The 16,486-nt window shown below is 32.3% G+C and overlaps 1 protein-coding gene across 1 annotated transcript; it reads right to left on the bottom strand.

Moving 5' to 3' along the window:
* Positions 1-227: 227 nt before the first annotated feature.
* On the bottom strand, positions 228-890 carry LOC21409178 (bZIP transcription factor 11). Its single transcript, XM_010093371.1, has one exon. The coding sequence runs from the start codon at positions 888-890 to the stop codon at positions 228-230; it is 663 nt and encodes a 220-aa protein (XP_010091673.1).
* Positions 891-16,486: the final 15,596 nt, after the last annotated feature.

Here is a 16,486-nt window from a genome sequence, read left to right as displayed (position 1 = left end):
TATATATATATATATATATATATATATATATATATATATATAAGCTTCTCATAATTATCATCATCATAATCTTCAAATGATCAATTCTGATGATTCAATGAAGCAAGTCCACCGAATTAGCAATGGACTGGCCGCTTGATATATATATATATATATATATATATATATATATATAAGCTTCTCATAATTATCATCATCATAATCTTCAAATGATCAATTCTGATGATTCAATGAAGCAAGTCCACCGAATTAGCAATGGACTGGCCGCTTGACGACTCGGCTCTAAGATGAGCCGCGTTGCAGGGAATGATAACCTGATCATGATGATCAAAATGATCATGATCATCATGATTCTGATCATCCATGAATTGCTCAACGTTTGGTCTGATACTGTAGGGGCTGGTGATTTTTAGGTCAGTGAGCATTTGCCGGAGGTTGGACGCCTCCTCCTTGAGGCGGGCATTCTCCTCGAGGACCCGGTCGTGGCATTCGGACACGTGGTTGAGCTTGTCGATGAGGGAGTGGTTCTCCGACCGCAGCCGGACAACCTGCGACCAAAGCTCGTCGAGGTGCTTCTGCTTCCTCATCCTCGACCGCCTCGCAGACTCCCGGTTGGATATCATCCGCCTCTGCCGCCGCTCGTCGATGATCCTCAGCTGCTGCTGCTGCTCCTCCTCCGCCTCGTCCGACGTGCTCGACGCGTTGCTGCTCGGGCACGGCGTCGTTATGTACTGGAAGTTCGTCGGGATAGCATTGTTGTTGTTGCTGCTGCTGCTGCTGCTGAAGTTTTGGAAAGATTGGATGTTGTTGTTGAAGCTTGGAGGAAGTACAAGTGGGATAGGGTTTTCATGTGGGAAATAGTAGATTCCTGTGAGCTCGCCGGGGATCATGGTTAATTTTTGTTAATTGTGAGTTTGATGATCAAGAAAGGAAGTTTTATGATTGTTTTATGGAATTGTATTGAAGTTGGCTTTGTGTGTGTGTGTTTGTGTGTGTGTGTGTGTATATATATATATATATTGTGATGAGATGATTGTTTGGAGGGAGGGTGAAGAGGGGTTTTTATAGGTTGGAAATGGGTTGAGGAATTTGTTAAGTGTGGGGCCCAGTTTTGGCAACAAAGTGTGTAATTGTGTAAAACAGGGGCTTATATTACATGGGCAGAATGTAATGACAATTATTGGAATGACACAAACGAATATGCGTGTAATGTAGCATGTCGGGTAAGATATGTATGCATCTATATGTGTGTGAACCATATTTTTCGCAAAAACAAAGTTGATGATGGCAATTTGGGTCCATCTTGGTTATTTATAGGGCACGATATGAAAATAATAATAATAATAAACATAATGCAAAACAAATTACTTCATCTTGAAATAAAAATCTAGATGTTCAGCAATATATATACACTATTCATAACTATATTTTGTAGTTAGTACTATATGGTAAATCCAGACCTACTTCAATATGAAGGTTTAAAATTCGAATTCTCTCATTCTAAATTGTAAAGAAAATAAGTATTTTCTATCTCATGATTCTCTAATGATGTATCTGATTTTATTTTTGTCAAAACAAAAGTGGGAATTTTTTTTTTTCTCTTTTACTGGGTGAGCAAAAAAGAAGTGGGTTATATATAGACAGACCAAATTTGGGGAAAGGAGTGTACTTAGCACTAAATTAGTATCTCCTAAATTAAGGGACGGTAAAAATTACGTACTATATTGTAAATGTTTAAATTCTTTGAGATGCCGCGACATGTTACTTTGTTTAATTTTGTTAATTTACATATAATGGCCCTTCTGAGAATCTTGGAGCTTGATTCTTGTTGCCTTTTTTTGCAGCAACTAATGGATTTTCTTCCTTCTTTAAATTTTTTTCTTTTATTTGGAAAAGTAATCGTTGAGGTTTCTTTCTGTAGCTCATTAATTATAAGGATTGATTTTTATGTATTTATATATATATATAATATATATATATATATATACATATAACAAGAGTGTTTGATGTACACATGCTATGATATTTATTATGCATGAGTATGCGTCGATATAGGAAAGATTTGGATAATCATTTCATTTGGCATCACTTATGTAATGCTTAGTAGAAGAAGGAAAAAAAAAAAAAAACGAAAGAAAAGTTTCATCATGTGGGATTGCAATAATTAAGGTGAGGAATTTTGTTTCAAAATACTGAAAAGAGGGGGGAAAGGGAAGAAAAAAGGCAGTTGAAGAATGGTTGTGACGTCAAAATCTCAGGAGAGTTTTTTTTTCAATGAGGACCGAACAAAGCCAATTTGAGAAGCCGATTGAAAACTTCCACAACTCTCTTTGACAGCCAATATAGCGCCTTGTGGCTGATGACGCAATGAAAGCCAGTTTAAAAGGTCAATTATTATAAATAAAGAGTTTTGAGTGTTAATGACCATGTTTTTATAAAATAGTATATATACACAAGTTTTGGTGACTCACTGAGCACTTCAGTCTTGGATTGGGGGGTCCCACCAGATTGTAAATTGTATGAATTTTGTAGTAAAAATCAGGTACCTAATAAATATACTCTCTCTCTCTCTCTCTCTCTCTCTCTCTCTCTCTCCCCTGCCATCTTACTCTTTCCTCTCTCTCCCCTGCAATCTTACTCTTTCTAGAGGGGTTCTTAATATTTGTGGTGAACTAGAAAGAACACATGTTGTGCATATTACTGTTTTAGCTTGGGAACATGTCGCTTGGCCTTTATATCCTGTTTCCCAATTGTTATGGTCATTTTGCTTTAGTTTGTCACGTAACGCAGGCAAAATTTCCTCTTGTATAGGATAATGCAAAGGGTGATTTTTACTTTGTCGTCTGGAAAGAGATCTTTTTTCAGCTGGGTCTCTAAAGGTTTCAAATTTCTTCAAAGTATATAATATGTGATGTAACTCTTCATTTTCAACTCTTAAGTGCTCTTTTCTTATCTCATGTTATCATCTTCTTATCTCATGTTATCATCTTCTAATCTATTGCATCAATCTTTTTTTTTTTTTTTTGAGAGCTTTGAAGCTAAGATAACTATAAACAATATATCACATCCTCTTGGCTCATTGGAAGGGAACTAAATGGCAATATGTCACGAGGCCAATGGTACTCTCTACCTAAACTCCTCTTGAATAGATTATCTGTAATCTAAACATGTAAACTTTAGCTACCTATATATGTATGTATAAAATATACAGTTCTCTTCCACTAATATAATTTTGAAGTATCTGTGGCTGTTGTACACTGCTATATATTATATATTCTTTCATGAAGCATCAAGTCTATATTGACACCTAAATTTCTTTCTCTTTTATTTATCATTTCTGAAAACCACCTTATCAAAACTGTGATATAATTATCTTATATATATATATATATATATAAAAACTAAGATACATTATATTGAACTTGTTAGAAGTGGCAGTCTCTAAACCGAGGGTATATAATTAAATTATTCTCCCATGTATTTTATAAAGTGGTAGCCAATCATCTAATCTTTTGTTGAGGTCCACTAGCAAATTGTTGAGAAAAGGTGTTAATAATAATGAAAGAAGATTAGATCAAAAAAGTACTCTTGGCAAATCTCCTAAGGCAGCAACTTGCAAACGCAAACATTTTTATTCTATTTATATTCACAGAGCTTATTATTCTATCCTCTACTTTTTGTTTTTTTCTCCATATTTAACAATTTATAGTTTAGGTGATTCTCCACTATAAAACTTCTATTCAGCTTCTAAATTGTAAAGCAAACTGGATAAGGGTGAGGCTCATTAAAGAACTTTCGTAGAAGAGTATCATCTGTGGAGAAGTATTTTTTTCTTCTTTCCTTATTTTTTCCTTTGTCTCTACAAATTTCCTTTCTTAGATTCATAGTACTCGAGTATACTTGCTAATTTCTCTTTCTTTCTCTACAAATACACACACATATTTTTTATATATATAATCCGTGTGTTGTACCACCAAGTGTGGTGGCCTAGTAGCATTAATGGAATATCATGGTGGGTTTCTGATCACGGTTTTAAGTGATGGGTTACCTTTTTGATGATATTAAATGCAAAAACTTGTTTACTACTAATCTAGTATTTGATTTAAAGCTAGCACATTCTGTGGAGCTGGGGTGACACCGTCTACTTCAGAGGGGTAGGGCCCGCCTTGTGAGGTCTTCAACAAACATTCTTATCAGTATATGGGGACCTTTAGTAACACCTAGAGAGATATGCTAACGTTAGTCACTCCTCGTGGACTTCATTTTAGATAATCATTAATCTAACAATAATCCTCACAAATTGTGTAGGCGTACGTAGCCTTGTGAAGAAATGTAATTGCTTAAGAATATATAACTAAATAAGTAATTTTGTACAAATATCTCCCAATATCAGGAGCCTTGGACGAGTACACACTACTAGCATATAAAAGACACTAAAAATGGTCATGTGATCAGAAGAGAAAAATATAGGAGAGAGAAGTAGAAACGTTAAAATAAAGTGTGTAATTATACTTTTTTTTTTTATCACAAACTATATAAAGAAGCATGCATGTGACATTGTCGTCGTTCACAAAAAGAACCAAATCTTGCCAATACATTAATTTCAGTGCATATGCTTTTCTAACAAGGATGTTATATGTGTATGGCTAGCCACGCAAATTGCCGCCTATATGGCTAGCTAGAGAAAAAGAAGGGAAAAAAACAAAGCAATTTGCCCACAACATTAGGCCCTCTAACCATGAATATATATATATTATACTTTTTTTTACTCATGATGAACCCAATTGGAGGATCAACCAAACTTTTGGTTCCGCCTACCAATAAAAATGAAGCAACAAGGAAAAAAAAGTGAAAAGATAAAAGAGAAAGATATATATAGGGAGGTTTTCTAATACACCTGACATATCAATAGATCAAGTTTTTTTAATCATTAAATTTGTGTATTTTTTGACTTTTACGTGATTTTATATAAATTTAATGGACAAAAAACTTGACCTACTAATATATTGGTATATCAGAAAATGTCACATATCATTCATAAGATCTGTTTTCCCAAAATTTCATGCATATATGGATTCTAAGCTAGTCTCTAGAGAGTACTTTTCTAGGCCAAGCAAAAAAATTTGCAGAGTGGACGGCACAAAGGGAGTGTGGAAAATATGCTGGGTACGGAGGGGGACTGGATTTAACGGGGACCCCATTATGAGTAGGAATATATAGATTAATTTTGGAATGGAACAACATGAAACATATGATTGTGCCTAGTGATTTATACATAATTACATAAAAGAAGTGGGGTCCAAATGAGTTTTATTATTATTATTATTGTTGTTATTGTTGTTGTTGTTGTTATTAATTTTTTATTTTATTTTTGCGCTACACAAGCGTGTGTGTGTTGTGTGGGTGCCCGGTGCACCACCCCACTATGATATCCCAACCTTGCACAGCCCGTCAACTCAACCCCAAGGAGATCCACCCACTCACCCAACCACCTCACTTTTCTTCTCTTTCTTTTTGGAGGCACAATTAACACCCCCTTTGATCTAACTTTTGGTTTTGTTATAAATATTCTCTTTTCTAAGTCTTTTTCTCATCATTTTTATTTGGATTAAATTCAAAAATTTCCCCTCTCAATTATAGTGCTATAGCAAGTATGTTTCTCCCAATCTTCAAATTTTAAAAACATAACATTTATTCTCCCTGAGTTAGAAATATTACAAAAAAAATTTCCTTTGTTAAGATTTTTTTAAATAAAATTAACGTGAAATTAGCATGTCGTACGTAATTTAGGAGTATTTTGCTAACTTACAACTATGTTCACATCCAATTTGACTTTTAAACAATTTAATTCAAACATTGTAATTTGTTAAGGAAAAACTAATATTAAATAAATTAGAAACCTTAAAAAAATTTAAGAAAATCTTTCCTCTCGCTTCTTCATGAATGTAGAGGGACGAGTTAGCAGATAAATTACATGTTAAATTGTACAACGATCATCATTTTTCATGTGATCACGCATGCTATTTTTGTTTAAAACTCTAACGAAAGGAGTTTTTTTTGGTAATAATTTATAGATTGGGGAATAAAAAATATTACGTTTTGAAGATCTTGGATCACATTGTTATAAGAGCTATACATGATGGGACAACTTTTATAAGTTTATGTACATGATAATTAAGCATCTTAGTACTATAGTAGATATTCCACAGCTAGGAAGGAAATATGCATTGAGTAAATATATAGTATTTGATCATGCGCATGACCGGGGTATATATACTTACATATGTAAGCCGAATCAAAATTATACTTACATGAGTGTAAATTCGAACATTCAATAAAATAATTTTCCTTTACTGAAGGAAAATTATATATGATAAGAGTCTCTTATTCAAGTCCGTAACTAAGAAAATCAAGTGCATGTAAAGTTACATTAAGTCATCTATTTTGCCTGCTTAGGAGGTTGATTGGTAATTCTATATATGCTCAGTTTTTGAAAGCTTATTGTCTGGTCCTTGTTATTGTTAAGGAATAAAAAATTCTGGAAGCTTCTTGAAAATTTTTAAGGCTACTATCTCTAAGTTTTGGCAAAATCATATTTGGCCTTGTTAATCCTGAATATTTTAAGTGGAACTCCCCAATATATATTTTGTATGTGATATATATATATATATATATATATATATCTGAATATTTTTGGATGTTGCTTTTGTGGATGTTGATAAACTGGTGTGGTTCCCCTGTGACGATAGTAATATGTTAATTTTCTAGCAAAGCTTTCTTTGATCACATGATATCTATAACAATATTTTTTAATGAGTTTTTTTAAGTGATCCCCCTAGGCGCTAGATTCTTCTCTGAAAATTATTTAATCGCCTAGCGCGCCACTAAAAACTCACTTCAAATTCGTGGTTTTCCTTTGGTTTTCTTATAATTGTCGTCTCTTTATGAACAATGGGGAAAAGTTTGCAAAATCTTCTTTTTCTGTTCTATTCGGATCAATTTTCTTTGGCCAATCGAATAATATTCCATCGACGAAAAGAGGATGACACATCCACAATAACTCTCTTATAACGTGAGTGTACCCTCTTAAAAATTTGTTAAACCAACACTAAATTTTCACAAAATACATTATCAAACAACACAATATTAAAACCTGAAATATCCAACATAAAAATACAAATCTTTATGATGTATTCCTGAACTAAAATTAAACTCATCGAGATTACATTATCATACAATATCCTACAATTTGGCATTAATCAAACCTAAATCCTAAACCTAAACCATAAACATTAATTTCACATTCTAAAACCAAACCAACAGCAAACTAATATTGAAACATCAAGTTTGATTTAAATTTCCTATGAAAAATCTATGTGCCGCCATTTTGAGCATATTATTACGTGATTGTTTTTTGGCCGTAAACATCACTAAAAAGCAAAATCTAATCTAGAATTAGATTTAAATCAGCTTGGATTTTGCAACTCTGTTAAGACAAATAATGATACGAGACACGGTTTTTCTCAGGATATATTGTACCTATGGCGTTTCCTATCAACTTTCTTTCGAATTATTTTCGCGGGGTTTTTTGCTGACAAAATTCTATGGGTGCGTTTAAAACTCGTTCCAAAATGATTTTATTTTTTGTATGAAAATGAAAATAAAAATGTTTTCAATCTCAGACATAAATCATTTTTGAAAATGTGTTTGGTAATTTTATCAAGAGATTGTTTTAAGTATAAAAAACTCATTAAAGTCTCTCTCTCTTTCTCTCTGCTCGAGAGAGGAGAAAATGAAAACAAAAAATGAAAAATGACTAAAAGTCATTTTTCATTTCTCTTTCATTTTACACTGAACCAAAAAATCGTTTTCATTTCTTTTTTTTATCTTTATTGCGCCAAACGCCATTTTGAAAACGTTTTCATTCTTTTTTTCACGAAAAATGTAAAAAATAAAAACGGGATCAATTCTAAACACGGCTTATATTTCTTAACAAAAAATGTCGTCGGAAAAAGCCTATTTTCTAGTGGGTATATGCTTAGCAGTAGTAGACTTCACGGGTTGGCATTAACGTCTGATAAGAATATCATGCTTTTACTAGTGTTTGTATTTACATTTTGAGTTGGCCACGTTAAATATATAACTATATATTGGAAGTCTTTGGATTTTTGCTTATTTACTTTCAGTTATTACTGTTTTCTGTTTCTAGCTAAATGAACTAATCTTGAGTTTGACCAATGTGTCTTACCTGTCAGTACACATAGTATACTTTCTTAGGTCTTATATTAGAGAATTTCTCGGGCGTTCTTTTTTTTTTTAGAATACCAATATTTTTTACTTATCAGTCATTAAATTTATATTATTTTTTTAATTTAATTTTAATTTTAATTAGATTTAATATAAATATGATAAATGATAAACAAAAAATACCGATATTTTTTAAAAAAGATTGAACACAGAAAAAATCTCTTATATTAATAGACACTTTGTTATACATCTATATACATATCTAGCTATATTAAAAGCGTGAAAACGCTAATGATTCTAAAGCTTACACGTGGGGAACGTTTCATTTCCAGTTTTTTTTTTTGGTCTTTTGTTAATTTTATTCTTTAGTCCTCAAATATTTTTATTTACATATTTATGTTTCTTCTCATTTTTAACCTTTTATCACACATATTTTTAAAATCATATGTAAACTCTAATTAGTTTTTTATATGCGTTTGTTTTCTAAGTATGTTATATATATATATAAACACTAATGAAATAGTATGCTTGAATATGCACTTGCTCGTAAACACATTTTCCTTTTCCATATGTATACCCTAATTAATTTTCTATTTGATTTGTCCATATCAAAATATTTCTTATAACATGTTGGATTTTGTTTATGAAAATATAACAATCAATGGAAACATATATTGTGATTGAAACATACATTTTGATACATATACTTTTTAAAATTTAAGTTTTTAAATGCGCCTCATCGAAAGTTATACTTATATTTAATTTTAGTTAGTCTCTTACACTATTATGTGTTTAAAATCAAAATAAGTTTCTCTATTGACACATATGACAATGTGTGCGGAGCACCCAAAACCGGTCATGTTCATTTCACCGATTCGAGTTTAAAATTTGAGTTTTACTACAGTAAAAAGCTTTCAGAAACAGTCACATTTAACCTTTTTTATTACAGTAAAAAGCTCTCACATAATGTCACATCTCAACTCAAATTAAAAACTCGAATCAGCGAACTAGACGGGTCCTAATTCTATCAAAAAGTTTAATTCAGCCCGTGAGGCTGACTAATTATAATAATGCTTATATTCTATACATCCACGTGTCAATACGTGACACGAGAGTCTTGAAAGTTCCGTGAGACCATAGGCAGGCCAAATTAACATCAACTTTAATTTGATGGCCCTTTTTATAGGTCTTCACCATGATATATGGAATTTCATTTTATAATTTCCGTTTGGTACCATCAGTTGTACCATATGTGCACTGTCTCCACTTTCCCCCACTTAAAAAACCTAGCTAGCTTTTCAAATTTCGTCTCCTTTCTTCCGATTCCCAACCTGAGGTCATCACGTAATGTGCACTGATTGGCCCATATAGGATAAGGTCATCACCATAAATTCCATTTAATCTCACCTTCCCTCTTTAGCTGAACTTTTTTTTTTTTTTTTTTAATGGTGATGATTCTAATAAATTAATTGGCAATTCAAAATAATATTCTCTCTCCTTTCTTCACCCAAAGGCAGTTGCGATTCTAACTATAGTATACTACGAGCTTTACTACAATTTCAAGCTAGTATTTAAAATTCCATTCATTACCTTACAATTATTCATATAATTTCCTTTATTCTTCTTGACATTCATATTCAAGTACGTATATATATATATATACACACACACACACACACACACACACACTCAACGTTTGTCATATGAGTACATACTACTTATAAATGTGTGTGTTTTTATGTAATGTATAAATTTTTTCGCGCAATAATAATGGTGGGGATCACATTTTAAAATAACACCAATTACTTGCACGCATGTTAGTTTGTGCATACGCTAGTTAATATAATAAGGTCATAATCCACTAACCATATTCGAATAGTATATGTAAAGGTGTTCAATTTATTAGTTAGAGTGTTTAAAAGCAAAAGGACAATATTATTACCCCATGAATTACTTAAAATTTTAACATTGCATGTCATCCGACCTCTACGATTCTGTTTTGTACATTTCCAGATGTGAAGATGCAATAGATCCATGGGTTTATTTTTGTCATTGTTGTTGTTAATTTGTTGTTCTTGTTGTTGCTATGGAGTGCGGATCTGCTTTCCTTAAAAATAAATAAATAAATAGAAAACTTTTATGTTTTCTTATAAGCGTATTATGGACGGTAGATATATGTACTTTCATTAAAAAATATTACTTACAGAAATTATCTATAAATTATGTATTTGTAGTACCTTGTATCTTGATCTTTAAAACGTAACATTTATTCCCCCTAAATAATGAAACGGTTTACACATGTCACTTCCTTTTATTTTTCTTTTCTTTTCTTTTATTTTTCTTTTTCCTTTCTTTTCCTTCCTTTTCTTTTTCTTTCCCGTGCGTTTCTCTCTCTCTCTCTCTCTCTCTCACACTTCCGTGCTCTCTCTCTCCCATTTGTGTCTCAAATCAAAACCGGATGAAACGTTAACAAAAAAGCCCCCACTGTTAAGAAATTTAACAATTTTTGACTTGTCTCACATAAATAACAGTTGTCGTTACACATTTAAAGCACAATTATTATTTTAACCATGCACCCTAATTTTTTTAGACTAATTTATGTATAAGATAATAAAAATAAATAAATCCTCTTTACTTCCAATGACACAATCCTCCACCTCACAAACATAGTTCTTTTTAGAGTTGTAAGTTTGGGTCTGGCCAAATGGGCCGGCCCGAGGCCAACCACTGTTGGCTTAGGCCTGACCTAGGCCTCACCTGACCTGACCCGAACCTATAGGCTGGTTAGGCCAAGGTTCCAGCCCAAAACCTTATTCGGACCGGCCCGTTATTTTAGAAATTTCTTTAAAGTACCATATTAAATTATGGACAGAACCTAGACCTGTAAGGCTTTAGGATCGGGCTGGGTTGACCTTTTCCTTTTTAGTGTCGGCCCGTCTTGAAATTTCTTTCGTGCTCGGGCCAGGCAGAGTTAGGCAGCCTGAACTTTCACCTCTAATTCTTTTTTTTAATAGTTTTTTATTTTTATGTTAAAATAAAGTTGAAAACAACTTCATAAATTTTTAATTGAACCAAAAAACATATTCGTAAATTTTATACTTACATTTTGATGGATGTCTCGTAATTAAAAGTTTAAATTTAAATTAGTTTTGAATTCATATTAAATTTCAAACTATAGAGTTACTAAAATACCCTCAAAATGACTAATTATTAAATGTTAATTTTTGTTAAAAATTTTGTTAACATTCCATTGTTCAAGTTAAATGGATGTTAAAGTTTTAAAAATTAAGAAGTAAAGTGTTACAAGAAACATAATTTAAGGGGAATTTTCGTAATTAATTAGAAAAAAATGATGTTTTGCTTTATGGTTTTGATGTTTTTCAGAATGTTTAAAATTTATCCGGATCTCATTCAAGGATATTTTTCTCTTTTTGTTTTTTTTTTCCCGGAAAAATTAATGGGTGAGTTATGAAATTGAAACATATTGACCAAATCAAAGGAATACCTTTGTCGTATAGTTTCCAAAATTTGAGGGGTAAATTGAGAAAAAGTTGAAACTATCAAGTAATTTTTGTAATTACTCTTAATTATGTCTTAACATTTTTCATTTTTGTTTTTTTTTTTTGGCCATTACGCAAGAGTGTGGATATACGTTTTTTTTTTTTTTTTTTGATAATTAGTGTGGATATACGTTGTTTTGAAATTATTGGATAATTTCTTGATCAATTATATGAATTGTCACCATCATATAATTCCCAGTACAATCCTAAAGTAACAGAGCTGCCAAACTTCCGCAAACCAGTAGACGTGCCAGACTCATCGGTCTCTATCTTCTTCAATAGTTTCCCAATCATGAACGCCCACGTCTATAATCTGAATTACCATTTTACCCACAATGGATCATAAATACATATATATATATATATATATGTGTGTGTGTGTGTGTAATATACCTAAGTTCTCTATCTCCAGATTAAATTTGTTTAAATATTATTATATATATTGGGTTGCTGATCTCCCATTGAGTCATTCTCATATGTTTACCACCTAAGTGTAAAACGAATGGAGACTAAGATGACGTTTGTTTTAAAGGTTCTGTTTGGTTTAGGATTGTGATTTTTAGTTTTGTTACAGTGTTTTTTTCTTATAAAAAATTTAAATTTCAAAAATTAAAATCATAAATCATGATTTTAAACCCATGAACTAAATGTCACCTAAGAGAATAATATTTAGCAAATCATCTTCAGTACACTGCAATATAGAAATATTTCTTATGAGAATGATTAAGAAGGGATTCTCCCCAAGTACCCAGAACCACAACCATTTGTCCCACCAAAAAAAAAAACTTAGCCAATTTGGTAATGACATCAGATACTTTCCCCATATATAATGTATAATATATATATATATAGATATATAGATATATAGATATATAGATATATAGATATACATATACTCGGCACCGGCAGTACTAATAATAATTTTATATAATGAGTGGAAATGCGCAAATACTTTGAGCTTATCATCGTCATCTTTGAACCTAATTGAATATATTGTGTAAGAATGTCTATTTCAAGGCTTTTTTGGTGTCTCCATTACTAAGTTAATTGGCCCACAAGTGACCTTATATATAAATAATAATCATTATATGAACTCTGCAAGTGGGGTTAGTTCTACCATGGTGCAGCTGCATATTTTGGACTTGATGTCATAGTTGGTCGATCTCATCATTTGATCATTTCAATCTAAAATCACTATCTCTTGCCATGATTCCAAATTCTTGAACAAATCTTTTTTTAATCAAAATTCATATTTATTTTCTTAATTTTGCATTATGCATTCCTTTCAATCTAAAATCACTTTCTTGAAGAATACTTTTTTTGTGTCAATTCCATATTTATTTTCTTACTTTAGTATCATGCATTCGTTTTTCCTTTTCTTGAGAAGGATATCCATAAACTTTAGTCATATACATATTGTTTGGAAAAAAAAAAAAAAACACACCCCTACATCCATACAACAGAAAAATAAACTGAAATAAAAATAACAGAAAAATAGAGAGAACAAATATTTAGGTGGTTTGAAAATTTTTTTTACGTCCATGGAAGAAGGAGAAAAATTCACTAACAGTTTCAGAGTTACACACTCAACAAACTTTCTCACTTTCTCTCTCTACCCAAAACCTCTTACACCCTTACCTATCTCTCTCATCACTTTTCTCCCTCTCTCTCAAAATGATGCACTCTGTGTCTACACTTTTCTCTAGCACACATAAAGCCTTACACAAAATACTCATTATAAACTCCTAATAATCCTTGTCCAAAAACAAAAAAACAATAACTTACTCAAAAAACACAAAATTTTTACTTTCTTAAAACTATAATTTGAGTCATTTACCCAACACATAATCTGAAGGAATTGACAATTTTCTTTTTCGTGCCAAAATATATAAAATTATGCATGTCATCACGCATATATATTCTCTTTTTTCCTTTTGTCTACGTTATGTGTGGATACCGATATTTATACATACAGAAATTAGTAGGGGAGTTCTAGAGTAGGATGATAGATCATATAACCCACCTGTTGACCAAATAATAATAATAATAATACAAAAAAAAAAAAAAAAAACTTGGTGTGCGACGCAGGAGATAGTGTACTACTCCTCCTGAAAGGCTGAAATAGAGTACATCTACCTGATCTAAAAATATCATATAAATGAGAGCAAAGTGCATATTCACATGAGGGCAAACCAAAGCCACTCATCAGAAGACCATAAAACTTTTATGAGGTCTTGAATGGCAATGAGTGTCTTTTTTATTGCACTTTGAGACACTTGACGCCTGTTGCCTTCCCCATTTCTGAATGCGACAACTCTCTCTCTCTCTCATCTCTCTCTCTAAGGAGCAAAGTATAAACCACAATATGAGGCTTTCTTTATGGTTTTTTAACGTCTACTATTCCTATATGCGGTCACTAGTGTTAATGACATGGCTCATCTACATCCTTAGGAGAATATATAATTAGTAGATATATATATATATATGTGTGTGTGTGTGTGTGTGTGTGTGTGTGTATTTCAAATTGGTTCATGTTAAATTATTGGCGAGACTTACTAAAGTATTCCCAACACTCGTGTCATTCTTGAGAACTCTCGCCCCCACCATCAAACCTCCTTTTGACCTTAAACGTCTTTGATTACCTTTTTATGGTTATGACCAAAAAAAGCAAACGAAAAGGAAATGACCAAAGTTCACTTGTTAATTATTGATAAGCAATGTAATGATCTTAATTTTCTTTTAAAAATGTGTCAAAAGCTTTGGAAGAAAGGAAAAAGATGTGGTAAAGCTAATTAGAGAAGCCTTACGTCCAATCGTAATTACACAGCAATGTGAATCAACCCGTGTTCAGTAAATAGCTGAAGGAGATATTTTCTTGGAGCATGATTCTTGTTTATTTTATTAAACTTGTCATTTTAGCATATAAATACAGGATTCTAAGATGGAAAGTGCATTAATTGAAGTCATGAAATTTGATCCATATATTATAGGACTAAATACTGTAACAAAATTTGCTTGAGTTGCACTGTTACACTCACTTTATAAAGCATTGTCTGATTTAGATGACATGATTAATTAAAGTTAGTAATACCTTTAGTGGGATGCAGCCGTAGAATACATATTTTGGCAATATTGATAATATATTTATCTGAATTCTAAGTAAAACATGAGTGGGGAATGCCCTTTTTTGAAAGTGTGTAATTGAAACATACAGATCCAATGTTCAGACTCTGAAAGATGACCATATTCTAGTTATAAATGGGAAATTCAAATGTTTCATAAATGGTCATGTCCTTTTTATATTTTCATTTTCTTTTTAAGCTGGCAGCAATTACTTGTGGCGGTATCTAGTTTGATCGGGTTTATATAAAACTAATTCAGAGCAATTCCTTTCAGAAGTATTCACAAACTTAAGTTCTAGGCCTGAATTAAACTTGACATTTTTTATTTAGCCAGCTAAACATATCAATATTTATGAGTGCGATGGTAATTTGAAATATGTTAGCATGATGAACATGATTTTAGAGCTAGATTCTTTTCAGTTTTCACAACTGGAATGTATGATTTTTTTATTTTTCGAACATGACGGTTCATCTTTTGTTTTGTGATGAGTGAGTTTTACTCGCTCATTTGGTATCGTTTTATACTTAATATCTAGTTGGTTTTGAGGTTTTTGTTAGTTTTTATGTGTGTTTTCGTTCTTTGTTTGAAGGATAGGTGGAAGTCTATGATTTGGAAGGTTTTGGACAAATTTCGGTGGAAAAAGACAGCAATCATAGCACTTAGGCGCCAATCTGTAGCGCCTTGGCGCTGAGTTATACGGAATCAACAATTTGGGCAGAACTGGTGGCGCTTTGGCGCCAGTTTGTAGCGCCGCGGCGCTGAAATCCGGCAGAATTTGTGCACTGGCAGAATGGGCAGCGCTTAGGCGCCCATTACAGCGCCGCAGCGCCCAGGCATTTGACACAGTAGCGTCGCAGCGCTGGAAACTCAGCGCCGCAGCGCTACGACGCGAGAAATTACGCGTTTTGAAGGCCAATCGCGTGAAAACTTATCCGTTTTGACCCTAATGCTCCGAAACATATAAATAGATGATTCTAGGGCAATTAGAAAGAAGACTTTTAGACTGTGGAATGACGGCTGGCTTTTGAGAGAAGATTCAAGAGAAGAAAAGGAGAATTGGGACGGAGAAGAAGAACGGCTCAAATCCGGAGACGGAGACGCTTCAATTCAACTCCAAACTAGTTCTTTTCTTTCCTTTCCAATGATTAAGACTTTGTTTAGGAATTTGTTTTGTTTAGAGATGAACTAATTCCTTTTTCTAGGGCTACGATGTAGCCGGATTATGAATGTTTGAATTCTCAATCTTCTTTTTAAGTAATTGATGTTTAATCTATATATGCTGAGTATTTCAATTTATTCTTAATGCTTGTGATTGTTTGGCCAACTATTACATGATTTTGTATTTGATTTGAGACTGAGAGGTGATAATTGAATAAGCTCTTAATTGAAATACCATGAGTTGTTCATAGGATAGAGATATTTATGATGCTTGTGCAGTTCTTTTGAATTTCTTGCACTTAATGATTTTCAACAGGTTTAGAAGTCTGACAGAGATGTAGATTTTGCTTGTTGGATTAATATTATTGTTGCTTGAGAAAGAATAATAATTGCTTTAG

Source organism: Morus notabilis, unplaced genomic scaffold, assembly GCF_000414095.1.
Source record: "Morus notabilis unplaced genomic scaffold, ASM41409v2 Scaffold73, whole genome shotgun sequence".
In the NCBI taxonomy this organism is placed as follows: Eukaryota; Viridiplantae; Streptophyta; class Magnoliopsida; order Rosales; family Moraceae; genus Morus; species Morus notabilis.
The sequence above is the reverse complement of the archived record's forward strand: the minus strand, read 5'-3'. Positions and strand labels throughout refer to the sequence as shown.